Source organism: Molossus molossus, unplaced genomic scaffold (assembly GCF_014108415.1).
Source record: "Molossus molossus isolate mMolMol1 unplaced genomic scaffold, mMolMol1.p scaffold_m16_p_13, whole genome shotgun sequence".
Lineage (NCBI taxonomy): Eukaryota > Metazoa > Chordata > Mammalia > Chiroptera > Molossidae > Molossus > Molossus molossus.
The window spans coordinates 57,608,429-57,636,316 of record NW_023425348.1 but is presented as its reverse complement, the minus strand read 5'-3'; the positions used below and the strand labels follow the sequence as shown (position 1 = coordinate 57,636,316).

Sequence of the window (27,888 nt, the reverse complement as noted above, 5' to 3'; positions counted from 1 at the left end):
ACTTCCAGAAGTGTAAGATAATACATTTGTATTGTTTTAAGCCATCAAGTAAGTCTGCAGTAAATTGTTATAACAGCAATTTGAAACTAACACAAATTTTGGTTCTGAAAATGGGGCACTGCTGTAACAATTCCCTAAAAATTGGATTTGCGCAATCGGCAGAGATTGGAATTTTTTAAAATACGTTTTTATTAATTTTAGATGGAGAGAGAGAGAGAAACATCCATCAGCTGCCTTCCACACGCTCCCTACTGAGGATCAAGCCTGTAATCCGGGTACGTGCGCTGACTGGGAATTGAACCGGTGACCTTTTGGTGCATGGAACGATGCTCAATCAATTGAGCCATAGTGGCCAGAACTGAGACTGGAATTTTAAAGAATATGATAAATACCAATAAGAAATATTAATTAACATATACAATAAGTTCACTGAACATCAACCAAGCAGGATGAATACAAAGGAAATCACCTGAGTATGTCATAGTCAAAATGATAAACACCAACAGCAAAGAGAAAAGAAACCTACTGGTTTTTTGTTGTTGTTGTTGTTACATGCCCCTAGCGGGAACTGAACCTGGGACTCTCTGATCCACAAACCGATGCTCCAACCACTGAGCCAAACCAGCCAGGGGAGGCACCTACTAGTTTTAAGGCAAAATAAGACTTATGGCCAATTTGTCAACAGAAACTACTGAAGTCAGAAGATGATGGAATGGTATCTTCAAATGTACTGAAATATGAAAATATTATTCTAAGACAAAATAAATACATCAACAAACAAGACAGCTAAAGAAAATGATCTTATGGAAGCAGAGAACTACTGGAAGAAACGAAGAGCCCTAGGATAGAGGAAAATATAAATGACACACAAAAATGAGCACAGGCAATTCTATCAAAAAATAATGTCAGTACTTTGGACTCAAGTATCAAAGAATGTAAAGCAGTGGCTGAGTCTATGACATTTACACAGATTAGTATGGTAATATTTCTCAGGCATTTGTAACTAACCAAATTCTGGGTGTGTGTCTGTTTCTATATTATGGAAGTATTTCTCCCCTCTTTTAAAAGCTAGAGTGAGAACCATAAATGTTATAATTCATTATATATGCAAAATAATTATACTTATGATGAGGAATAGAACTAACTTCTTTTGGAGCAAAATTTGAAAGTTAAAAGTTTTTCAATTTTATCATTTAAATACTTATGTGAGGCTTTTAAAGAATAGGAACATTATATATTTTATATTTATATGATATATCTAAAACAAAAACCAAGAATTGAAAGAAGACAGCAAAGAAATGATGATCCTAATATTCAGGATCATGGTTACCTCAATGGGGGTAATGACAGGCTGGGACACAGAAGAGAGACTTGGGAGATATTCCAGTAGTACTAGATTTTCACCCAGCTCTTAGGATGGGTAGTAGGTTTCCTAATTTGCATGTCATTATTCTGCATCAAAATGTACATAGTCCTTTGTATGTACCAAAGTTTACTTAATGAAAATTTCCAAAGAGAGGTAACTGAAATGAGGTAGCTTGATTTATTATTCGTATTAATTTAAAGGAATATTTGTAAAAGGAAGTACCTGTTTCATTTCCTGTTCCATGATCACTGTGGATCTGCTGTAAGCCAGGAATTGGCCGTGTTGTCAGATACCAAACTGCATGTAAGACATCGGTGGCGTGTATACGATTGTGATCTAAAGTCACCAAAATGTTTTATAAGAATGATCATTCTGTTAACATTTATCATAAGACATTTTAAAAAGTACAATAATTTTCAGTCATCCTAATATATAAAATGTATGGTTTAGAATAATATCCCACAATTATATCTTATTTTTAAAGCCTCTTGATGTTTTAAAAAGTTCTTTTAAAAACTTATACTATGGCCCTGGCTGGTGTGGCTCAGTTGGTTGGAGAATCATCTTGTGCAATGAAGGGTTGCAGGTTTGATCCCAGGTCGATATGGGAGGCAACCAATCAATATTTCTCTCTCACAGCGATGTTTCTCACTCACTCTCTCCCTCTCCCTTCCCCTCCTCCCTTTCCCTCCCTCTCTCTCTTCCTTTTCCCTCTCTCTGAAATCAGTAAAAACATACTTCACTGGGTGAGGAGTAAAAAAATAATAATGAAAACATAGTACAGGGGTCAGAGAAAAGGCAGGGTAATCAGGACTAACTGAAAAATATATTTAAGGTTGTAACTTCCAAAAATATTTAATAAACAGTGTCTGGATTATGGAGATCTATGTTTGCACACAAAATTTTTGCACATGGGTGCACAGAACAATTAAAATTCTGAATACTTGAATATACTCTGACCCCCCCCCACACACACACACACAAAAAATGATAAATACTTATTTCTCAGACCTACTATAAGAATTAAATGTTAAATGTTATATGAACACATTCAAAACAAGGTCTGACACATAGCATGTGATCAATAAAACATTGGTTTACTGAAATACCACTATGGGAGAAGGTAAGACCCACAAGTAAAACACAGCCTTGCTATTTATAATTTTATGATCGTGGGAAAGATCTTCTGAGTTTTTACTTCTCATCTGTGAAAGGTAGATAAATCAACCTTTCCCAGAAAGATTAAATGAGATAACCTTTGTTAACCTAATGATTATAGTCATAAGCAGGCATTCTAGTCATAGCTGACATTCAATAGAAATTCAACACTTCAACCAATATTTAATGAGTACCTACCATGTAGAACTGGCAGATGATATGATACTAAGTGTCAGGGCTACAGAACATGATTCAATCCCCTAGGAGCTTAGTTTAGTTATAACATGATCATCTTTTACTGACCATTTACTATGTCCCATGAATTCTGATACGTGCTTTACACAGACTGTCTTATCACCACGTTTGGGTTATGTACTATTATTATTCCCATTTACAAACTTGAAAACTGAAGTTTAGAAAAGTTAGATCCAGAGTCTCTTTTCATAACCAATATATCCTAACTGGAGCTAACAATGAATATGCCTTACCACCTCTTTCTTTCCATTCCCCATTCCTTGAAGTCCATCTTTCAGTAGTACTTTATTCCATTTATGAAATTTAGTCACTTTTATTTATTTTTAATGTTTTTATTGATTTCATTTAAGAGAGAGAGATAGAAACATCAATGTGAGAGAGAGACATTAATCGGTTGCCTCCCGCATGCCCCCTACTTGGGATCAAGCCTGCAACCCAGGCAGGTGCCTTGACCGGAAATCGAACTGGAACATCTCAGTCCATGGGACCTGACACTCAATCCACTGAGCCACACTGGCCAGGCTAAATTTTAACATTTTAAAGTCCAGAATTTTTTGAAACTCTTAACTTAGTATTACTAAACATTTTAAAAGATTAGGCATGCAGATAAATATTAACATAGAAAGATGTATATCATGTAATAAGTGAAAGCAGATTATAAATAGGTATCAATATTATGATTTACTTTATAAATAAATATATATTCTTCAAAACTTTCTTAAATATCAAAAATGTTAATAGTATTCAGTTAACTTAAGGTAGTAGAGTACAGATTTTCCTTTTAAATCTCTATTTAAAACTTTTCCAAACATGTAATTTAAAAGCATTTAGGGACTATCTGAAGGGAAAAATAATAAAGGGTTTAAAAATCAGTATTATTTGAACTTAAATAATAAGGTATGTTAATACTTACAAGGAATATCTCGATAGCCATTTTCTAATGCATGAAAATAGTTCATGAACTGTAGAGTGGGGATTTGAAATATTTCCAATAAACCAGTGTCTTGAAATAAGGTATACATAACCTAAATGTCAATTAAAATAAAGTTCACTTTAAAAATAAGAATTTCTATTTGTAGTTGAGTATAATATGTTTCTGTGATTTGCATTTAGGAATATGGACCACGTATATATCTTCAATAATAATTTATTAAAAACTTTCCTACAATGAATTCCTTTCAAAACATGAAAAAGGAAGACAGCACCCTAAAGCCCATGAGAACCAAAAAAAGAAAGATTGCCATATCATGTTCTAGTTTTAAAATGTTTCCATTCTTCCCTTTAGCTTTTTATTCATAATTTATTTAAGGGCATATGAATTCTATTCTAGTCCTAGGTGTTAAAAGAAGTCAGAACAATACATTTAACATGTTTTTGTCCCCAAAGACTTCAATTAAAGAACTTATATACCTTCCACATAATTGATCCTTATGTTCTTATATTTTATAATAAGATACTTAGGAGTTAATGAGGGTGATATTTGGGGAAGGTTAATCTGATGCTGTTATGTGAACCCATCAGGGACAACCTTGAGTTTGGGTAGTAAAATGGAAGTAGTTTTCCATGGTTGTAGCAAGAAAGAACTATTTGGTCTCAAGTCAAGGATACGGGAGGTCAGGTGGAAAAAGAACAAAGCATAATTTTTCAGTGGTTAGCACTTGATCACCTTTTTTCCTTTTCAACCTCAAGATTCAATATAAAGTAAAACTTGATTACTTTAGTAAAATTAAATCCCATTATTATGGACAAATATACTACTTTTCATTTATATATGTTTTTAAATGTTCTACTGAAAACTTCATTTGTAAAAACAATAATTCAATAAAAAATGAATTTCTGCCTAAACCAACATTAGACATTTTTAGATTTTGCTTTTTATAAAGATTACAAAAAAAAAAAAAAAAAATCACTTGTAATAAAAAGGGAGTGGAAATTTAGAACAAACCTGACTAAGGATCCTTCCTGAATTCTCTCCCATCTTTTCTGCAAGTTCAAAAATTTGAAAATTCCAGTTGCTCATCTTTTCTATTAATGAGTCATAATCTTCTATTAAATTCAGGTCCAGTGATGCTTCTTGTTCAATCTGTACATACAGAGGGGAAAATCTAAACCAACATAACTTTTTCTTTTATAAATACTATTACATCCATATCTAAATTAGAACACTTAAAATTGAGCATTAAAACATGGTCAGTACTATTTTCTACAATGGTTTTTCTCAACTATAACCTGTTCTTCCTATTTCCTCTCTATTGATGCTGTCTTCACATAAATACAAACATGTCTTCTAAGCATCAGAAGATTTCTTCATCTTTACATTGCTTTTAGAAATAAAAATATTTCTGAAACACTACAAATCTAAATTCCATTTTCATTTTAGAAGTTACAGGTATCAAGAAAATAATAAAACATATCTTTATTTTGGCATTTATTATTACACATTAACCTTCCCAAGAGAAATGAACGTGTTTTCTCTCAAAAGCTTCAATTCTGTACTTTCAGAGCAAAAAATATGCTATTTAAACAAGTAGATTATTTCAGTTTTTAATGACTATACACTATTCCTCAGACTTTAACATATATTATGAAAAAAAAATATCAGCATGGAAAGTAATACATCTACTATAAAACTAAATAAAATGTGTTCATTGTAAAATGAATGCACTTTGTTGTTCTAGGATAATGGGTTTAGAAGTAATTTTTTTTTCTTTTTTACCCAAGGTTTTCTTTAATGTGGTATAGTGACTCTCAGTAAAAAAAAAAAAAAAAAAAAAAAAAGTAAAAATATCATTGTATTAAAACCTTGTTCTGGGCAAAAATAATGAAACTAAACTAAGCACTAACTAATATTATATTTCACCTTAACATAATCATATTATGAGTTTTACTTTTAGTTGTTGTTCATTCTGTGCCTCTTCTGCTAGGTGATTACCACCTTCCAAAAATAATTTTCTGCAGTCTCTGTTCTCTGTTTCCACGTCGTCTTGAGCTTCTGTAAGCTTAAGTGATTCTTTTGATAAAATGGTATTGTCTTCATCACCTTAAAAAAAAGTCATAAATAAGAATAAAACTTACCTTACATGGATAGTTTTAAAAGAAAATTATTTGCAAAAATATTCAGAGAAAGTGAAGCATCATGACCTTCAAGCTAAATGAATGACAAAAATTAATTACTATTAATTCTATCTTGCTGGACTATTTGGTCCATGTATCTTGTGCTTGGGCAATGTAGACATTTTATCTGATATATCTACTCACGAATGAATGATGAGTGGCTAGTCTTTATAAAAGTAAGAACAAAAAGGAGTCCCTAAATCTTTTTTTTTTACCAATTTAATGTAAACAATTTCCAACATCTGAAATTGTTTGAGTTTTGGATATGAAAATGAGATTAAGGCATATCTAAAAATTAAAACACATAGAATATAAACTATAATTGAAAAAATTTTTAAATAAAATTTGCCATTTGAAGCAAGTTATAAAAGAATGTAACATCTAGGTAATATAAACATAAAAATTAAAATGCAGTATCATAAATGTGAATTATTTCTCTGCCAATGTGATTAATATCTTTTCCCCAAGTCCCATGGAAAAGGGAAGCAGCATTGGTAGCTAAATAGTATATTCATTCACATGTAAAAGAAATATTCCTATTAATTCTACTTGTAATATCCTGAACAGAAAACTTTCCCCAAACTCATCGATAGGATAAACAAACTAGTGGACTTATACAATTGAACATTACATAGCAAACATAAAGAACTACAATCACATGAAACAATATGTATGATTCATAAAAATATAATGCTGAGTAAGGAAGCGAGGCACAAGGTATACATATTGTGTGGTTCTCTGTATGAAAAGTTCAAAAACGTATTAAAACTGAAACAGATGAATACTGAAAGGTGGGATGAATGTTATCTTTGGCGGATGCACCTGGAAAGGGGCTTGAGGAGAATTCTGAGGTGCTGGTAATATTGATCTGTGTCCCGACTGCCCAGGTATGTTAAATTTGTACTCATTGGGGTTGAGTTTCAGAAGAACTAGGTTCAAATCTTGATTTTTGTACTTAACAATGGCAAGATTTTCCTCCTGTATAATGTAGATAATAACACCCATCTTACTAGATGTTACACATAACAAGTGATCAATAACTGTTAGGCAACTCTAACCTTACATACTGAATATACTAAAAAGTCATAAGCTGATGATCAGGAAATATTATCCTTTAGAAAATATTTTTCCAAATGAAAGGCATTTAAGAAATGAAATACTGAATATTCATTTCTTCTTAGTAAGTTAAGAAAGTAACTACAATAATATTCTAAAATAGCCATCAATTTAAAAAATGTTGACATTTGAAGTACATGACACGATTTACTTTTTAATGATCTAACCTTCAATAACTATATCTTACAGATAATAAAAACAGTTGAAATAAACGTAGCAATTTCTTTTCCAAAGATGTCCACGATGCTATCTGTTGTCCCACATGCACTCCTTTGAAATGTATTCTTGTCACTCCTCCATCAAGAGAGAGCCTTTATTCCATTTCCCAGCCTCCTGGATTCTGGAAAGGCTGCATGACTGCTCTGATTAACAGAAATATGTCTGGGTGGAGCTGTTACCTAACTGGCAGCTTCAACTTCCCTCCTCTCTTGGAATCCAGCCAACGTGTTGGAAGAAGCCCATAGAGAGGTCCTAGTTAGATGGACTGCAATAGCCAACAGACACGGGAGTAGTCCATCTTGAAAATTCAGCCCAGTCAATCCTTCAGATGACTGTCACTCTTGCCAATGTCTGACTGCAGTCACATGACAGCCCTCAAGTGAGGCTTTCCCAGCTGAGAACAGTCAATCCAAAGAACTTTGAGAATTAATAAAGTATTTTTAAAAGCTTTATTGATATAATTATATACCATAAATCCATCTATTTTAAGTGTATAATTCAACAATTTTAGTAAGTTTAGAGTTGTGTGACCATTATGACAATCCAGTTTTAGAATAGTATCTTCATGTGTATTTACAGTTAATCGTTATTTCACCCTAGGCAATCACTGTTAAGATTATTGTCTATAAATATGCCTTTTTAAAAATTTCATATAAGTGGAATCATATAATAATCTTTTCATCCTGGCCTCTCTCACTTAGAATAATGTTTTGAAGTTTATCCATGTAGTATCATGAATCAGAAGTTTGTTCCTTTAACTGTTAAATAAAATTCCATTGTATGGATATACCTCATGATATTTATCCATTCACAAGTTGATGGACATTTGGGTAATTTCCAATTTTGCACTATTATGAATAATGAGGTCATAAGCATTCACAATCCTGTCTTTGAGGGCTCATGTTCTCTTGGGTAAATTCTTAGCAATTGCTGGGTGATATGGTAAATTTATTTTAAAAAACTGAAAATGTTTTCCAAGTTGGCTGTATCATTTTCCATTCCCATCAGCAATAAACAGGGGTTCCAATTTCTCTACATCCTTGCCAATACTTGGCATTGTCTGCCTATAGCTATTCTAGTTTGGGTGTAGTGGTATCTCATGGTAGTATTAAATTGCATTTACCTAATGACTAATGATTATCTTTTCATGTGTTTCATACCCATTTGTTTATATCCTTCACCAAATGACTTTCACCAAATTATCTAAAATTTTTTGCCCAATTTCCCCCCATTTTTAATTGAATTTATTGGAGTGACATTGGTTAATAAAATTACATAGGTTTCAGGTGTACAATTCTATAATACATCATCTGTATATTGTTTTGTGAGTTCACCACCCAAAATCAAGTCTCCTTCCATCACCATTTATCCCTACTTTTTGGCCCAATTTTTTTTTCTTTTTCCAATTTTTATTAATTTATTTTTGTTACAAGTGTTTCTCCTTTTTCCCCCATAGATATCGTCCTCCCCATCCCCCCACCTTGACCCAATTTTTAATTGAGTTGTTTGACTTCTTACTATTGAGTTATAAGAGTTCTTTATGTATCACGGATAAAAGATGTTTATTGGATGTATACTTTGCAGGTATTTTCTCCCGGTGTATGGTCTGTCATGTCATTTTCTCATTGATGTCCTTTGAAGTACAAATGGTTTTAATTTTGCTGAAATCCAATTGGTCATTTTTTTTCTTTCATGGATTGTGCTTTTTGGCATTGTATCTAGGAATGCTTTATTCAACCCAAGGTCACACAGACTCTGTCCTATATTTTATTCTACAAGTTACATGGTCGATCTATCTTGAGTTACTTTTTGTGTATATGGTGAGGTAAGGATTCACACTCTTTTTTTGGCAAGTGGTTATCCAATTGTCCTGGCCCCATTTGTTGGGGGGGAGGGGGAGAAACACTATCCTTTTTCTTTTGAATTGTATTGGCTTCTATGTCAAAAATCAATTCGCCATACAATGCAAGAATTTATTTTTGGACTTGCAAATCTCTATTCCACTGATTTACAGGTTCATCTTTCTGCCAATACCACAATGTCTTCATTACGGTGGCTTTATAGTAAGTTTTGAAATCAAGTAATGTCAGTCCTCCAAATTTGTTCTTTTTCCGAAGTGACTTGGCTACTGGAGGTAATTTGTATTTCTGTGTAAATCTTAAGACCAACTTATCAATTACTATCCCCCCAAAAGCCTGCTAGAATTTGATAAGGACTACACTGAATTTACAGATCAATTTGGGAGAACAGCCCTGTTGACAATGTCAAGTTGTCCAATCTAGTACTATGTAATGCCTTTTGATTTATGTAGATGTTCTCTAATTTTTCTCAACAATGTTTTATAGTGTTCAGTTTATACATCTCTCACTTTTGTTAAATTTATTCTAACTACTTTAATCTTTTTGATACTACTGTGAATAAGAAATGTTTTCTTAATTTCAATTTATGGTGGTTCATTGCTAGTATATAGTACAGCTTATTTTTCTGCATTTATCTTGTGACTTTGCTAAACCTGTTTATTGGTTCGTGTGTGTGTGTGTATTTGAAATTTTCTACATAAAGAATCATATGATCTGTGAATAGGGACAGTCTTTCTCCATTAAGGATATTAGCTGTGTGTTTTCTTTATCAAGTTGAAGAACTTCATTGTTCTTACTATTTTGAGTGTTTTTAGCATGAAATAGTGTTGTTTGACTTTTGTCATGCTTTTTAAATGCATCTACTGAGATTATCATGTGTTTTGGTTTTGGTGTGGGTTTTTAGCCTTTATTCTATTAATGTAGTATATTGCATTGATTGATTTTTCAAATATTAAACTACCCTTGCATTTCTGGGATAAGTATATCTTCATCATGGTGTGACTGTTTTATATATTGCTAGACTCAGTTTGCTAGTATTTTTTTAAGGATGTTTATGTCTATACATATGAGAGATATTCATCTTTAGGTTTCTTGTGATGCCTCTGGTTATGATATCAGGGCAGTATTGGTCTTACAGAAGAAAGAGTTGGGAAGTTTTCCTATTTTTTTTGTCGGAAGAGTTGTGGTTTTTTTTTTAACACTTTAAAATGTAAAAATCAAAAACCATTAAATCGCACACTTTAAAAGGAAGAATTTTGTGGTATGTAAAGGGATTCCTAGGAGCCTATAATCTCTGAAAGGACCTACTTCTGGCTTACTTTTATGTTCCTAGGGTGCCATGCTGCAGCATTTACCAAGTTATCCCTACATGGCAAGCCTTCAACCCCAATCTCTGTCTCCCTAGTCCCATGAAGCCACCAAAAGTACTGCTCATTTTATCAGTCATTGGTCCCTCTGGCAAATACCCTTTTGGTAATCTAAACTCCAGATTCACTGTCTATCCTCCTCTAGATCTAGTGGTATTTCTGAGGAGCTTGTTAGTTCTTCAGTGGCTTCAAGCAGATTTTTTTTGTTTGTTAATAATAATCTGTACAGCTTTTCTACCTACCTTCAGGAGGAATGTTGGTGCAAGTTAACTTATTACTGAAAGCTTGGTCATCAATTGTTTTAAGTTATAAAACCACTATAATTTTATCACCATCGATATATTTTGTTTGATCATATAAAATGTTTCAGAGTGGTATAATTAAATTTTAAAACTCCTCTCTGTGCCATAAAAAAGTTATGCAAATCTTTTGGCCTTAGATTATGCAGTATAAATTTCAACATTATTATACTTTATTTCACTATTTATGAGCCAAAGCCATATAACCTGAGACTATATACATTTGTATAGCACATTTTTAACTCTTCAAAATACTTTCATAATCCATTACTTATACTTTGTTCCTGATAACGCCTCTCTGAAGTAGATGAAAAAAACACTACAATCTTCCTTTTAAAGGTGGATAAACTGAAGTTAAACTCATTCATTTATTTATCCTAAAAAGTAATGTAAAAAATTGCTCTTAAAGTTAAACACATACGACTCGAATCTCACCTGATTTTCCATTGCAGCGGTCTGTACCAGACTCTGACTCAGATGTTGAAACATGTTTCAGTATTTGATGTCCACAGCTTATAGAAGAAAACATAAATATATACATACACACATATAAACATGTATATATAATAAAAGAGGCAAAATTTAAAACTCTAATTAGAAAATCTGCTTAATTTTTAACCAAGATCCCAAATGCAACACATCTTAATATTCCAATCTCTCTATAAGTTTAATAGGATTTATCTTAGAAAGCATTTGTGTGATTCTGAAGAAATAACATATTTTGAAGTCTAGACTGATATCTGAGGTAAAACGCTTAGTATCTAAGCAGAAATGAGAGTGAATACCATATGACCTGGGTGTTATAAATAGGTACTACAGTAGTGTATACTAAAATAATTCTCATACTTTTACTGATATAATGAACAAAATACCACTATATGGAGATGGAGATCATTTCATTGCAAATGAATAATAGCACTGAAATGAGAGAAGTTTTATTTAGAGTAAATACTACTAGCCCTGGCCGGTTGGGCTCAGTAGTTAGAGTGTCGTCGGCCTGCGGTCCAGAGAGACCCGGATTTGGTTCCCACTAAGGGCACGTATCTCGGTTGCAGTTTGTCCCCGGCCCAAGTTGGGTCATGCAGGAGGCAGCCATTCGATGTGTCCCTTTCACCTCGATGTCTCTCTCCCTCTCTCTCTCTTTCTCTCTCTCTCTTCCTCTCTCTCCTTCTCACTCTATCTGAAGATGAATGCAAAAGTGTGCTCAGGGAGGATTAAAAAATAAAAATAAATAAATAAATAAATACTACTAGATAAATAAGGAAGAGGAGATAGTCTTAATTCATCATCTAGTTACTATATAGAACTAGAATATTAGTAATACTTTAAGTAACCTATATTGTAAAACAGAAGTAATCATTTGGGAAACTTACCTGTTACATAAATTGCTATCAGAATTTCTAAGTTGCTGATAAAAATCTGGTGAAGTGGGTGAATTGCTCAGAGATCTGTGTAAAATAACACTTGGCTTTGTAAGAAAATCAGCAGTATCAGGAAATTCTACAGGCGATCGACTAGGTAGAGAGCCAGGAGAAACTAGTCCATGGCCAGGAGAATTCACAGGACTCAGGCTCGGTAAAACACCTTGCAAAGTTAAAAGAGAGGAAAGAAATAGATAAATAAATTATTATGCATGTTTATGTTTGTGTACCTATATAAAGAACATTTTCCTTCTTTAAAGAAAGCAAAATATGTACGATTAAATGATAAAGAAGATTTCTAGATGGAGCTATCTTCAAGACAATCCAGAAATTTAAGCAGAATATAGACCATATTGGTCATCACCAGAGACTGGAATGAACATCCTGCAGCAGGACAGCACATTACAGGTGAATACTAAGAGTATAACTAAAACACACATAATGTGTGGCACAAGGTTTCCTAACCATTTTGTGTCCCTGCCAGCTAGATTATCTACATGAACGGAGTATCTTTACCAAATTTTATTGAATATTTTTCAATATAATAAAATTACAATTTTATTTGAAGAATCCAATTTCTTAATAGCATTAAGCAAGTTGAGCATGTAATAAAATTATGTTAACACAACAGCATACCCCTTAAAATATGCATATCTTCCCAGCTTATTTATTTATTCAACAAATATTTGAGAGCTAGAAAATGTGCTGGGTTTTCACAGTGGAGAAAAAGATAGTATCTCTGTAATTCAACAAACCTAGAATCTAATGGAGAAAAGAAATAAGTGCTATATGCTAAACAAGGGAAAAAAAACAGTGCTTCAGAAATCTGCTGAGTACCTTGAACTAAGACAGTATCTGGAAAGGAGGGGGCAGACTTAAAATACTATTTGGAAATAAAGATCCAAGTAAAGTATGAATCACAGAGGAAAGCAAATACGTTATTAAGGACCTATGATATTTTCAGGCACAGAGGTAAACACTTAAGAGACTGTTTGTGATGGTTAATTTTATGTGTCAACTTGGCTAAGCTATGGTGCCCAGCTGTTTTGGTCAAACGGCGGTCTAGATGTTGCTGTGAAAGTATTTTGCAGATGTGGTTAATATTTAAATCAGTCCACTGAGTACAGCAGATTATCCTTCATGATGTGAGTTGGCCTCATCCAATTACTTGAAGGCCTTAAGAGAAAAGTCTGAGGTCTTCCCAAGAGGAAGGAATTTTGCCTCCAGACTGCCCCTGGACTCGAGACTGCAGCATCAACTCTTGCTGGAACGTCCACGCTGGCAGCCCTAGAAATTTCAGACCTTCCAGCCCTCACAATCTCACAAGACAATGCCTTAAAACAAATCCATCGCCCAACCCCCTTTCTCTCTACATACATGCATACCTGTACATATGTATGTTATGTATGTATGTACACACAGACAAACATCCTGTTAGTTCTGTTTCCCTAGAAAACTCTGATACAATATGTTATTTTACTTAATCTTCACAATAACGTGAGTTAAATAGCATTTTCACTTTACATGTGAAGGAAAAAACACTACCAAAAAGGAAACCCCCTAAGAAACTTGATTTAGTTAACCGTTAACATGAAGATCACACTCTTTCTAGGACTGCCACTGCTGTTCTGTCAGATCAGTTTATCTAGAGGCTCCTAAACATTTAACGACAGAGCTGAATGGGATTTTATAAATAATCTGGTCAAACAGTTTAATGTTTCTAAAGAAGAAACTGAAGACTAGAGAGAGAAAGTGTCTGCTTGTCAAAGTCATAATGGTTAATTACTAATTGGATAAGAAAGTTCCAATTTTCAGCATTCTTTTCTCTAATTATACCAGTGAGTGTCCAAAAATCCATACAAATAGGCTGAGAAGACTAAAGGGTAAATAATCTTAGAGTAGAAATTTGATATGACAGAAAAGCTTCAAATAGAGGGGAAATGGTAGAGAAAAACTTAGCAACCCTTAAGAAAGACTTTCTACAATGCAGATCTAACATTTTTATTTTTATAAGCCTTATTAATTATGAAGTATCAGATGCATACAGAAAAGTTACAACAGAAATGCTTATCACTTAAGCGAAGACAAAACATGGCTAGAGATCAGAAACCCATCCTAAATGCCCTCCCTCTCATGAAAGGAAATCATTATTTTGACTTTTATACTGTTTTTCTTGCCTTTCCTTTTATTTCTACCACATATGTGTGTATCTCTTAACAATTTAGATTAGTTTTGCCCTTTTTGGGGATCTTTGTAAATGGAATCAGACAGGATATGTAAATGCCGCTGTGCCTTGCTTATCTCACTCATTTGAAAAAGACATTTCCATGTAGTAGCATGTGATTGTAGTTCGTTTTCAATGCTGAATAAAAGTGTATGTATGAATATAGCACAATTTCATTTCTCTATTCAAGAAATGAACTGCCAAATTGTCTTCCAAAGTGGCTGTCGCATTTTACTTTCCCATCAGCAGTGTAGGAGTGTTCCCACTTCTGAACATTTTTATCAACACTCGTTATTGTCTGTCTGTATAATTAAAGACATCATGGTGGGTGTGAAGTCATAGTTCACTGTGGTTTCGATTTGCATTTCCCTAATGATTGATGATGCTGAGCATCTTTTCATGTGGTTATGGGCCATTTGTATATCTTCTCTAGGGAAACATCTATTCAAATCTTTTTGCTCATTTTTTAAAATGAGGTCTTTTGTCTCTTCGTTTTTGAGTTGTGAAACATCTTTTTATATTCTGGATACAAATATATGATTTGAAAATATTTACACCCCCCCCCCCCATCCTGTGAATTGTCTTTTCATTTTCCTTAGGTTGCTAAAGTACAGAAGTTTTTCGTTTGAATGAATTCCAAGTATCTTTTTTTTTTTAATCATTCATTGACTGTGCTCGTGGTGTCTTATCTAAAGAACACTTCACTCAATATGTACAGTCACAAAGATTTTCTGTTTTTTACAAGTTTTATGATTTAACTCTTTGAGACTAGGATGCATTTGGAGTTAATTTTTAAGTATGATGACATGTGTATATCCAGTTGTTCCAACACCATTTATTAAAAACACTACTCCTTCTCCACTGAATTATCTTGGCACCTTAATGAAAATAAGTTGACCATATAAAGGTTTATTTATGGACTCTCAATTTTATTCCAGATTTGGAATATCTTTATGCCAGTACCACACTGCCTTGATTACTATAGTTTGATAGTAAGTTTTAAAATTTGGAAGTGTGAGTCCTCCCATTTTTTCCTGTTTTTTTTTATTAAGGATTATTTTAGCTATTTTGGGTCCCTTACATTTCCATATAAATTTTAGGATCAGCTTATCAATATCTGCAAAGAAGCCAGCTCAGATTTTTATTTTTTAACCCTCACCCAAGGATAGTTTTACATTTATCTTCAGACAGAGTGGGAGATGGAGAAAGAGAGAGAAACTTCGATGTGAGGAGAGACACATCGACTGGTTGCCACCTGCACGACCCCAACCAGGGCCGGGGCCAAACCGCAACTGAGGTACATGCCCTTGGCTGGAATTGAACCCAGGACTCTCTGGTCCACAAGCTAACACTCTAACCGCTGAGCCAAACCAGCCAGGGTGCCAGCTCAGATTTTGATAAGGATTGTGGCTCAACCTAGAACAATTTGGAACATATTGCCATCTTAACAATAAGTTTTCTGATCAATGAACAGGGGATATTTTTGCACTTATTTGAATTTTTAACTCTTTCAACAATATTTTATAGTTTTCAGTGTACAGGTCTTGCACTATTTTGTTAAATTTATTCCAAAGCTTTTTATTCTCTTTGATGCTAATTGTAAATGAAATTATTTTCTTAATTTCTGTTTTGCATTGTTTACTGCAGGTATTTAAAAATACAATTGATTTTTACATACAGATCTTGTATCCCGCCACAGTGATGAACTTGTTTACTGGTTGTAATAGCTATTAATGAATTTCTTAGGATTTTATAAGTATATGATTATGTCATTTGCAAATATAGGTTTACTTCTTCTTTTTACTCCTTTTTACCTAACTGCCCTGGTTAGAATCTCCAATCCAATAAAGAAGCAGCAATTATAATTATTAAAGTTATTTTATAATTTCATTTTATAATTTATAGTTCTTTATATTCTCTCTTCGGTGAGACATTATTGTCATACTCTTCTTAAATACTTTGGATATGATTTCCTTTAGTTATTTAAAATTATGCATATTAGCAGATTTAAAGTCACTGCTAAGTCCAAAATCCAATTTCCCCCTCAGGAAAAAAAAAATTTTTTTTTTCTGCATTTATCTTCAGATAGAGCTCAATAGAGAGAGGGAGGGTGAGAGAGAAACATCAACGTGAAAGAGACACATCGAGTGGTTGCCACCTACAAGAAACCAACTGGGGCCAGGGACAAACCGTAACTGAGGTACGTGCCTTAGTGGGGAACCGAACCCAGGACTCTCTGGTCCACAGGCTGACGCTCTAACCACTGAACCAAACTGGCCAGGGAAATTTTTTGCTCACTTTTTTTGCCTGTATACATGTCAAAAATTTCTTGATTCTTTACATGTTTCATAATTTTTTGTTGAAAACTGAACATTTTAGATAATATACTTTAACAATTCTGGTATCAGACTTCTCATACCCCCAAGGTTTGTTATACTGCTGGTTTTGTTTGTTTTCTTGTTTCTGATTATGTGTTGAGTGATACTCCTGGACTCATTAAATAGATTCTGTTTTCTACTTTTCTTTATGGTAGCCCTAGAATTTGCAATATACATTTACAACTAACTCAAATCCAGTTTCAAATAACACTGTACCACTTACTGGGTAGAGTGAGTACCTTAAAATAACAAAATAATGCTAACTCCTCCATCTTTGTACTATTGCTGTCATTCATTTCACTTATATATAAGCATACACACACACACACACACACACACACACACACACAATACATACATAAGCACACAAATGCAAATGCAGTGTTGCTCTCATTATTCTGAATAAATTAAACAAGGGCAGGCTTTTGTTATCTGTTAAAGCAAATAAAAATTTAAAAAATAAGTTTTTATTTTACTTTGATTCTTTCTTCAAGAATCAAATAGATCGGAGTTTCTCTATAGATCGGAGTTTCTGACCTATATTACTATCCTTCTCTTTAAAGAACTTCTTTAAGTATTCTTGCAAACCAGGTCTACTGGCAACAAGTTTCCTCAATTTTTGTCTGAAAAAGTCTTTTTCTCCTTCACTTTTATAGGATAATTTTGCAGGGGACAGAATTCTAGGTTGGTGCTTGTTTATCTCTCTCAATACTTTAAATATTTTACTCCACTCTGTTCCTGTTTGCATGGTTTCTTAGAATTTTGAGTAATTTTCATCTTTGTTCCTGCCAATGACCATTTGGATATTTACAACATCATTTGCAGGCCATACAAAATTATCAACTTAAAAATTAGCCTGCTATATTTGGTCAGGCTAATTTGGTGTGATGTTAGCTGAAATAGATCTTGCAGGCCTTAGACAGCCCACACTCTGGAAGTTCCCCACACCCTCAAGTCTAGAGGGAAGATCCTCCACCCTAAATCCCCCCACCCTTACCCCGGCTTCTTTAAGGGGGTTTCCCCCCTGTATCTTTTATTTTCTATAATTTGAAAATGATATGCCTAGGTATTATTTTTTGACATTTATCCTGTTTGATCTTCTTTGAGCTTCCTGGATCTGTGCTTTGGTATCTTAACATTAATTTGAAAAAATTCTCAATCATTATTTTTCAAGTATTTCTTTTGTTCCTCTTTCTCTTCTTCTGGTATTCCTTTTGTAGTCGTCCCACAGTCTTTGGATATTCCATTCTGTTTTGTTTACGTTTTTGTTTGTTTTTTTTCAGTCTAACGTTTTCCTTGTTTTTCAGTTGGGAAGGTTTCTATTTACATATCCTCTAGCTCAGAGATTCTTTCCTCAGCTTTGTCTTACCTCCTCATAAGCCCATCAAAGGCATTCTTCATCTGCTAGTGTTGTTTTTTTTATCTCTACCATTTATTTATTTTTAGGATTTCCATCTTTCTTCTTACATTGCCAATCTGTTCTTGCATGTTGTCTACTTTATCCATTAAATCCCTTGGCATGTTAATTATAGGTGTTTTAAATTCCCAGCATAATCATTACAAAATCCCTGCTATCTCTGGCTCTGATTGATTGTTCTATCTCTCAAAGTTGTATTTTTTGTCTTTTGGCCTGCCTTGTAATTTTTTTCTCAATAGCCAAACATGATGTACTGGCTTAAAAGAAACTGCCATAAACAGGCCTTCAGTAAAATGGTGGTGAGGTGTGAAGAGAGAAATGTTCTATAGACCTATGATTTGTTCTGCCTTTTAGTGAGCCTGTGCCTCTAGAGCAGTGGTTCCCAACCTTCCTAACGCCGCGACCCTTTAATACAGTTCCTCATGTTGTGGTGACCCCCCAACCATAAAATTATTTTTGTTGCTACTTCACAACTGTAATTGTGCAACTGTTATATCTTAGGCGACCCCTGTGAAAGGGTCGTTCGACCCCCAAAGTGGTCGCGACCCACAGGTTGAGAACCACTGCCCTAGAGTCTAGACTATGAACTTCACTATAAACTTCTTATTTTTTGTTTTGTTTTGTTGCTTCTCTCTTTGGTGGGAGAGGATGGCCAGAGCTGATTGTAATTGGGTATTTACCTTCCCCCAGGTCAGTAGGCTCTGATAATACCCCAGCAGGTAAGGCCCTGGTTAACTAGGTTCTACTAAGGGCAGGCCTTGTTAAGAACAGAGAGCTCTGATATATTTCAAAATGGTTCCCTTCCTCTCCTCTGACAGAAGCATGTTCTCTAATATTTACTGTAGGAAGCTGGTAAAGCTCCTGAAGGGTCCCCATCTCACAAAACTGAAACGGGGGGTCCCCAGGACTGGATTCCCCAATCATCCTCCAGCAACTTGTTAGTTGCAGTTCATGTCATCCTACCCCAGCACTGCTTCTCATCATTCCCTGCATTTGCCTTCTGTGTCTTCTGTGTTGGGGGCAGCAGTTTTCCCTGTGTCCTCGCCCTCGCCTTTCTTACGGTCCTAGCACAGCTGTTGATTTTTCAGTCTGTTCAGCTTTTTACTCATTAGGACCAAGTGGTGACTTTCAGGCTCTGTATATACAAAACTGGAAACCAAGTCTTATTGTTCATATATATATATTGTTTCCTCTCTGTGTTTAAGTATTTTATATTTCTCTGTCTTCAAGTTTACTACTTGTTTTCTCTTGTGTCCAATCTGTCCCTAAACCATCCTGGAGGTTTATAATTTAATAAAATGCATTTCTAAATGTCCATTCTTTCTTTTCTGTGTCTTCCAGTTTCCCATTAGATGTATCCATCCATTTTGTCCATCTTTCCTTCTATTTCTTTTAAAGCATTGTTATTTCAAAGACTATTAAATCCAACATCAATATATGTAGATCTCCTAGTGTCTGTTTTTCTTGCTTATAAGTAACATTTTCCCAACTTTTCACATTTCAGTTTTCTATTGTATGCCAAACAGTATGTATAAATGAATTTTGTGATTGTATATCCTATTGCCAAAACCACACATAATGTAGTTTAACAGCAGAGTATCAGTGTTGTTCTCTATAAAATAATATTTCATTCAAAAAGCTTTAAAGCAAAATGAGTCAAAGGGGTCAAAAGGTACAAATTTCCAGTTATAAAAGAAATAAGTCACAGGGATGTAATGTACAGCATAGTGACTGTAGTTAATAGTATTGTATTGCATATTTGAATGCTGCTAAGATCTTAAGAGATCTCAACACAAGAAAAAAATTTTAATTATGTGCGGTGACAGACGCTAATTAGACTTATTGTGATGATAATTTTGCAATATATACAAAACATTATGTTGTATACCTGAAACTAATATAATGTTATAGGTTAATTATACCTCAAAGCAGTAAATTTTTACTTGGGATATAGCCAGGGTTTTTTTCTACCCTCATGTTAAGACTTCTTTTTCCTTCACTAATTCCCAGGCTACTGAAGACCCTTTTCCAGGGATATTCCCTTATTCTGGATCTATGATTCTGGATCTGCAAAATTCAGGTTAAGTAAATAGTTCTGTATTTTTTTCCCTTGAATCCCTAGTACCTAACAAAGTTCCTGGTGTATAGATGTTCAAAAAGTGTTTAATAAATGAATGAGCAAATTGTGAACTATAGCCAACTTAAACTGCTTAGTCAGGTAATTTACAACGCATGAAATAGTATTCAAAATTAGCTATTAATGTGTAATTTAAAAAATTCTGCACTACCATATACTTTGAGACCTCCCACATTTAAATCACAAAAAAGGATTTCTTACCAGATCTTCTTAGACCTATATGGTGAGTTAGCGATACAGAAGATGACCTTTGCTTCGGGATTGCCAGTGGGTTTGAACTAAAAGGCCCATTTAGATAGCATCCTTGACTAAAAGGGAAAGACAACAGGTTATGAGAATTTTAAAACTGGGAAATGTCCTCATTTTTCTTCATGGTCTTCATTTCAATAAGCAAATAATCTGCTTATACGTTCTGAGTTTAGACATGTCTAGTGTCTAAGGCCTAAAGCAGGAGTCAGCAAACTTTCTGTAAAAGACCAAACAGTAATACTTTTGGCTTTGCAGGCCAAAGGTCTCAGCTGCAACAACTCAACTCTGGCATTGTAGCACAAAAGCAGCCATAAACAGTAACAAATAAGTATGACTGTGTTTCAGTATAGTTTTACTTACAAAAATGGGCTGAGGACCACAGGCTACATTGCTTGCTGGACCTTGGCATAAAGCAGGTTATCAGTATCAATGAGAGGGCTTCTTACAACACAGACTGCTAGTCCCACCCCCAGGATTTTTGCTTCTGTAAGCTAGGGTTAGGGTCAGATAATGTGCATGTCTAACAAGTTCTTAGAGGAAATGCTGATGTTGCTGGGTCCAGGGACTTCACTGAGAATCACTGGCCTAAAATATGTAGTCTTTCACTATTTTCTGTTCCCTGCCTTCACAGATATTGATTCTCCATTAAGTCAGTCATTTCTTATAACTGAAATATTTATTATAGGTTTTAGGGCTCTTATGAAGAAATTAATATAGGTAGGCAATTATGCCAATGAAATACATAAAATGAAGTTCAAGATTATATATTTGAAGCTTCTGGCCCAGTGCCATGCACATAGAAAATATAACATAAATGTTACCTTCCTTTCTTAGATATTCACTAATTTGTTTTTTTTGTCAGTCACCTCCTGATGTGGGTACTTTGCCAGAGGCTCAAGGACAATCCTATATTCTCTATTTTTCACTCAATATTTTTTAATGTAGGCTAGGTTCTCAAGCTCTTCCCCAATGTCTTGATCTTTTCTCTACTTCCACACCCCATTACTCAAAAAATATCTATTTTTCAGTGACCAAAAAGGTTTCTGTTCATGTCTCTAGTATAACGTTTACCCATAATTTACCTATAATTTCACTGCTAACAGATTCTTTTCCCTCACTAATTTTTTAATTCCTTTAGGGGCTATAAAACATATCTCTTCATTCATAGTGGATATCGTACAGTGCCTGATAAAAGGTGTTCAACAGATGTTTGTGGAATAAATGAATGATCTCCTTGGGTTCCTATTCTCACTTTTCTAGAGAATGTATGTTTTCTGCTCCCCATTTTTGAGTAAATGGACTCTTCTTTGGCCAACTCCTGCTTCAAGGCTCTCCTTGGGCCTTTTCCTAAAAATCTAGTTTGCCTTATATCCCAGTGAGAAAAAAAAAAAAATCTATATTACAAAGAGAAGGGATATAAAACCAGTTGGCAACAATTCATTAAAACATCTTTATTCATACTAACAAAAATTATAATAATGTGCCATTTTGAGTATTGATTATGTATCATCCATTGTTTTAGGTACTTTACATACTTTATCTCTGTTATTCTCCTGTTTTACAGATAAGAAAACTGAAGCTTCAAGAGGCTAAGTAATGTCCTTAAATTCACACAGCTAAAATATAATTTCCAATTTCTTTGACTCTAAAGTATATGCTATGCTCTTTCCACAGAAAAATTCTCTCTCTCTGTGTTTCTCCATCTGTAAAATTAGAGATTTATAATTAAAGACTTTTGAGGTAACATCTAGCCTTTAGATTCCATACTATTTTTTTCCTCAAGCCAACAGTAATAATAATTTGTTGACAATTTTACAAAAAGAAACAACATACAAATAATACCACTCAGTAAACCCCTCTGCGTACAAATGCTCACTCATTCACTATTTGAGTGTTCCTTGCCTACAAGTGGAGTGGGAGAGACTGGGAAAGAAGAGTAATGGTTATTCTGGTGGGATACCTTTCGGGACTCCCTGGTAAGTCTGGGTATTTGGCAGGTAGTCCCATTGGCTACCTGGACTGGGACACCCTGGGGTGCGGATCTGGAGACTCCCTAGCAGCTGCCAAGTGATTCCACTTGGGGACTCTCCCTCTCCGACCCTCGACCCTCAGCATTCCCTGTTTCCTTCCCTTTCAATTGAATTGCTGCGCTTCCTGGTTCAGGATTATAGGTCTGGATTTTGGTTTGATTTGTGTGATATTGTAGAGCTCTCTCTGGTAGAATGAGGAGGAAGAGGTTCTGTTCTGGGAAACAACCCTTTGGGGCAAGTTTTGCTTACAGGGGATGAGTGGAGGTCAACCTATGCTTAAAAACCTGTGCCTAAAAAGAAAATGACCTTTTTTGTTGTAATACTGCTTAGTTTATGTATAATCCGGACTCAGGAGAGGACTGGCCTCTGAACAGGTCTTTGAATTACTATACAATACTGCAATTAGAGTTGTTTTGTCAAAGATCAGGGAAATGGGACGAAATACCTTACATACACGCTTTTATGACTTTACGTAATAAAGATGCAGGATTAAAAGGAAATAGATGAATGGCCCAGAGAAAAAGAAATTTGCCTGTGGCAGATAGCAGAAGCTCAGAAGTGAGGGACCAGGAAGATCTGGATGTCCTGCGAGCACGGTCCGGGTTCCCACAGCACCCCCCAGCCCCCAAACCCTGGGGGAATCTTCCCCCTTACTTGGCGCCAGAGGAGGTGATTGAACTGGTCTCTCCGTCCTGAGCCGGCCAGAGAACCAATTTCGGTGGAGGACAAGCCACTACTGGGGCAGGATAATACCCTTTGCGAAGCCGTCCAGTGGGAGCAGGGCCAGAGGGCCAGCCCGCTGGATATTACGGGGCATGTGCTTCATTTTCTACATCGGATCTGTTAAACTGGAAAAACTCAAGTCCTTCTTATGGGGATGATCCTACTAAAATGACTGATTTAGTTATGACAGTTTTTGCCACCCACCATCGCTATTGGGCAGACAAGCAAGCCTGACTGAATATTTTGCTTACAGGGGATGAGTGGAGGTTGGTATTGGATAAGGCCAATGAACAGGCTCTGAGACTGCACCAAGGAAATCCAGACGGGGCTCCTGATTCTACTAAGATAATACCTTTAACCAAGCCCAACTGGATCCTAATGAGAATGGCCTTCCTCTCTTAGAACATAATGAGAAGTGCATCATTGAGGGACTGAAGAAAGGAGTCCCTAAGCAGAAAAGTCTGAACATGGTACAGGCGGTACAGCTAAACCCAGAAGGAACTCTGTTACAATATGCAGGTGACCTCCTAATTACCAGGACATCATTTCAGCAATGTTTACCTAATACCACAGCTACCTTGAACCGTCTGGCACCTTGTGGCTAAGGCCTAGATTTGCCCACAAGCAGTAAGGTTTCTTCAGTCCCTGCTTGAACCTATCAGAAGGAGTCTTACTGGAAACAGAAAAGAAGCCACAATTGAAACGGCAGTTCCCAGTACCAGGAAACAGTTAAAAGGATTCCTGAGAATGGCAGGCTACTGCCCAGATTTGAGTTCCAAACTTTGGGCTCACTGCTAACCACTGTATGAAGCTCTGAGACGAAGGTGTGCACTCGGGCCTCTGAGTCCCTGAAGGCGCACCTGGCTTCTGCACCCGCCTTGGGGCTTCCAAACCTACCAAAGCCCTTTCAACTACATGTTCATGAGAGGCAGATCATTGCCCCGGGAGTCCTCGCCCACATGCTTAGTGATAGCCCACAATCCAATGCATACTTGTCAAAGAAACGATCACTGTTCAGGGGTGGCCAGCCTGCTTGAGAGCAGTGGCAGCCACTAGGGAGCTTTTACAGGAAGCCGAGACGTTTTCCTTGGGACAGCCTGCCACCATTTGTGCACCCCACCAAATGTTGAGCCTGTAGAGCAAAAAGGGAATGTGTGGCTCACTGCTGGAGGAATGGGCAGGTATCTAGCAATTCTTTCCGACAATCCCAATGTCTCCCTCAAAACTGTAAGTTAAATCCTGCCTCCCTTCTCCCGGAGCCTGACTCAGCTGCATGAATGCATGACTGTGCTGAAATACTTGATGAAGTTTAGTCTAGCAGAACTGATTTACAGGACCATCCTCTAGAAGAGGCAGACTGGACTCTAATGCAGATGGAAACAGTTATATTGACAAAGAAAACAGAGAGGCTGGATATGCAATTGTGACTCTTGAAGACACAGTAGAGGCCAAGGCCTTACCGCCAGGAACTTCTGCTCAGAAAGCTGAACTGATGGCAATGACAGGGGCATTAGAATTGTCACATGAAAAGAGAATGAATGTGTATACTGACTCGAGGTACGCTGCCCTAATTCTGCATGCACATAGTTTGATCTGGAAGGAAAGAGGATCATTAACCTCCAACAAAGGGGAAATTAAGCATGCAGCAGATATTTTATTTATTAGAAACTGACCAGGTACCTTTACAGGTGGCAGCTATGCCCTGCCCTGGGCATCAGAAGGAGGACACTGAAGTAGCTAAAGGAAACAATCTGGCTGATTGAGCAGCAAGAGAGGTTGCTGAGGGAACGTTTACAATGCCTTTGGTACCAGTTCTGGACTTGTCACAATGTGACCCTGAATATCTGACTGCAAACTTAGAGAAAGCTAAGAGTCAGGGTTTGATGAAGAAGATACTGACAGTGGATGGAGAAAGAATAAGAAAGGAGTTGTACTGCTTCCTGAACATCTAGTAGAGTCAGTCATGAGGCCTTTGCATGAGACCACTCACTACGGAAGGAATTCATTAACCATCTATATCAAACCATGGCTCACAGGTCCTGGAATTTCTAAAGCCATACAAAAAGTAATAGCTAGATGTGTTGTATGCCAGAGAACAATCCCAAGACAGAGCCCCATTGAAAGAAAGAAGGAAAACAATACCAAGGACAATGCCCATTCGAGGACTAGCAGATAGACTTTACCCAGATGCTGAGGGTGGAAATATTTGTTAGTCTTTGCTGATACCTTTTCAGGATGGGTAGACACCTGTCCTACTAGAACTGAGAAATCCTCAGAGGTAGTGAAATCTTTACTAAAGGAAATGATTCCCCATTTTGGCCTATCCAGCAGCATCCAGAGTGATAATGGATCTGCTTCTGTTTCAGAAATTACACAGAAGGTCAGTAAATTCCTAGGAATCAAATGGAGACTCCACATGGCATGGAGACCTCAGGCTTCTGGGAAGGTAGAGAAGATGAATCACACCTTGAGGAAAAATATAGCCACACTGTGTCAAGAAGCTCATCCCCATTGGAATCAAGTTTTACCTACTGCCCTGCTCAGGATAAGGGTGGATCCTCAAAATGGGATTCCATTGAGTCCCTATGAAATTGCATATGGGCAATCATTCCAGGCTGTGATTGGGATGGGAGGTATGTATGCAGATCAAGAAGTGAGGGTAAAGAATCACACAACACTTCAGTCAGACCTTAGCTGTAATTAATGACCTTGTATGTGTTAGAGACCTCTCCCCACAGGTTTGCTGCATTCTTTTGGGCCTGGAAATTAGGTGCTACTCAAAACTTGGAAGACAGGATCCCTAGAAAGCCAACTAGAAGAAAAGTAGGCAGAACTTTGGGGCGTACTCCTCACCACTCTGCAGTATAATTAGCAAGAATAAAAGCCTGGATTCGTCCCACCAGAGTAAAGAAACCATGGGAAGAACAACAAACCACTGAACTGCAAGAAAGCCTGAAAGTCATCTTTTGAAAACAATGACATACTTTTTTCCTTACTTTTTACTTAACCTCATGTTATGGAGAACTCATTCCTTTCAAACAAGATGAAAATATTTGGGTATATTTAGCAAAAAATATTCTAAACATCTCTGACTTGTGCCTCACCACATTTCATGCAAGACTGTCTGTGGTCGCCAATGGCGTTAGAAATATGACGTTTATTGAACAGGAAGGCTTCCCTCCGTTGCTGTGCACGTGGTAGGTGAACTGAACTGGGGCCATGCACATCCAGGAGCAGGAGGAGAGACTTGCAGGAGTTAAGAGCTAGTTTGTAAATATCTCCTAATGCTTGTTTTTAGTTTTTTTTATGTTGTAGAAGTTCATGATATATAATTTAATGCAAAATGAAATCATTTTATTTCAATGTTATTAAAAGATTCATTTTATTAGGAAGTAAAGAAAAAAATAAGATAGGCTGGAAATTATAATGCAGCTTAAATTTCAAATGGGAGTTAAACTAAAATGACATTATCAGAAAACTTCAAGGAAAGTCTAACACAAGTTACATGTTTACCTAGAGAACTTTCCAAACCATTTTTCTGTTCTCATTCACTGCAAGACTGCTTATCTCTTTTAGTCCATTTAACTTTTCCAAGAAAAGGGTCCGTTTTGTCAGGAGGGAATAACAGGGTTTTGAATCCCAGGCTAGGAATTTGGGTAAAATTCTACAGGCATTGGTAAAGGGCCCAACACTTTAATCTAGAAAACCCATAATCAAAGTTTTGTTTAAGGAAGATTTCTGGTTAGAAGATGGATAAGATAGTGAAGGATATTAGAAATGAGAAGGCCAATTAGGAAGATAATTCAGCAGCCCAGGTAAGGAGTAATGAAACAGTAGTGTAGGAAAGTGATGAAGGAGCAGAAGCAACAGAGAAAAAAAGAGATTCAGAGATAAGAGTTGACAACTGATATCTGTAGAATAAGAAAACAGGATGCAAAGGAACACCGTTGTTTTGTTTGTTTGTTTTAGGTAAATCAATTTTGTAAGCAACCACTAACCACTAGAGAATAGCATTATGCCAAGAAATAAAGCCAGAACAATAGTAACAAAAAATCGGCTGGAGGGATGAGAAATTTGGTTCCAGACATTTTCAGGGAATGAGAGGTTCAACACTGAAACAATGTTGAAAGAATAGTCAGGGTCATTCAAGATCACAGAGAGGCTACTGCTCAAAATCCAAAACTGCATTCAAATCAAGACTCAAAAACCTAAAGTGTGTGATCTCCATTCTAGAGCATTCCACTAAAGTCAGGATGAATGTCTCATGATTCCAGACTCACAAGCCTATTACTTTAGTGCTAAACAAAACATCACCATACTTTAAAGGTATATAGCTGTGCTGTCTAATGTGGCTGCTATGCATGCCTCTATGGTAGTCACACGTAGCTCTTTATAGAACATTTTAATTAAATTAATTCAAATTTAAATTCAGTTGCTTAGCCATGCTAGATACATTTCAAGTGATCACTAGCTAGGAACTACCATACTGGACAGTACAGATATAAAATATTTCCGTTAGCACAAAAATTTCTATTGGACAGCTGATCTAGAGACTT

General features: G+C 35.8%; 1 protein-coding gene across 2 annotated transcripts in view; it reads right to left on the bottom strand.

Annotated features, from left to right (window-relative positions):
* PDE3B (phosphodiesterase 3B) overlaps window positions 1-27,888 on the bottom strand; it is a 162,922-nt gene that overhangs the window by 18,762 nt on the left and 116,272 nt on the right. For both annotated transcript variants that reach the window (XM_036257710.1, XM_036257711.1), the window contains exons 5-11: window positions 20,532-20,638; window positions 12,127-12,337; window positions 11,189-11,265; window positions 5,668-5,819; window positions 4,725-4,862; window positions 3,693-3,804; window positions 1,589-1,702 (exon numbers count right to left, since the gene is read on the bottom strand). In XM_036257710.1, the coding sequence (XP_036113603.1) occupies window positions 1,589-1,702; window positions 3,693-3,804; window positions 4,725-4,862; window positions 5,668-5,819; window positions 11,189-11,265; window positions 12,127-12,337; window positions 20,532-20,638 (911 nt within the window). The remainder of the gene's footprint in view (window positions 1-1,588; window positions 1,703-3,692; window positions 3,805-4,724; window positions 4,863-5,667; window positions 5,820-11,188; window positions 11,266-12,126; window positions 12,338-20,531; window positions 20,639-27,888) is intronic.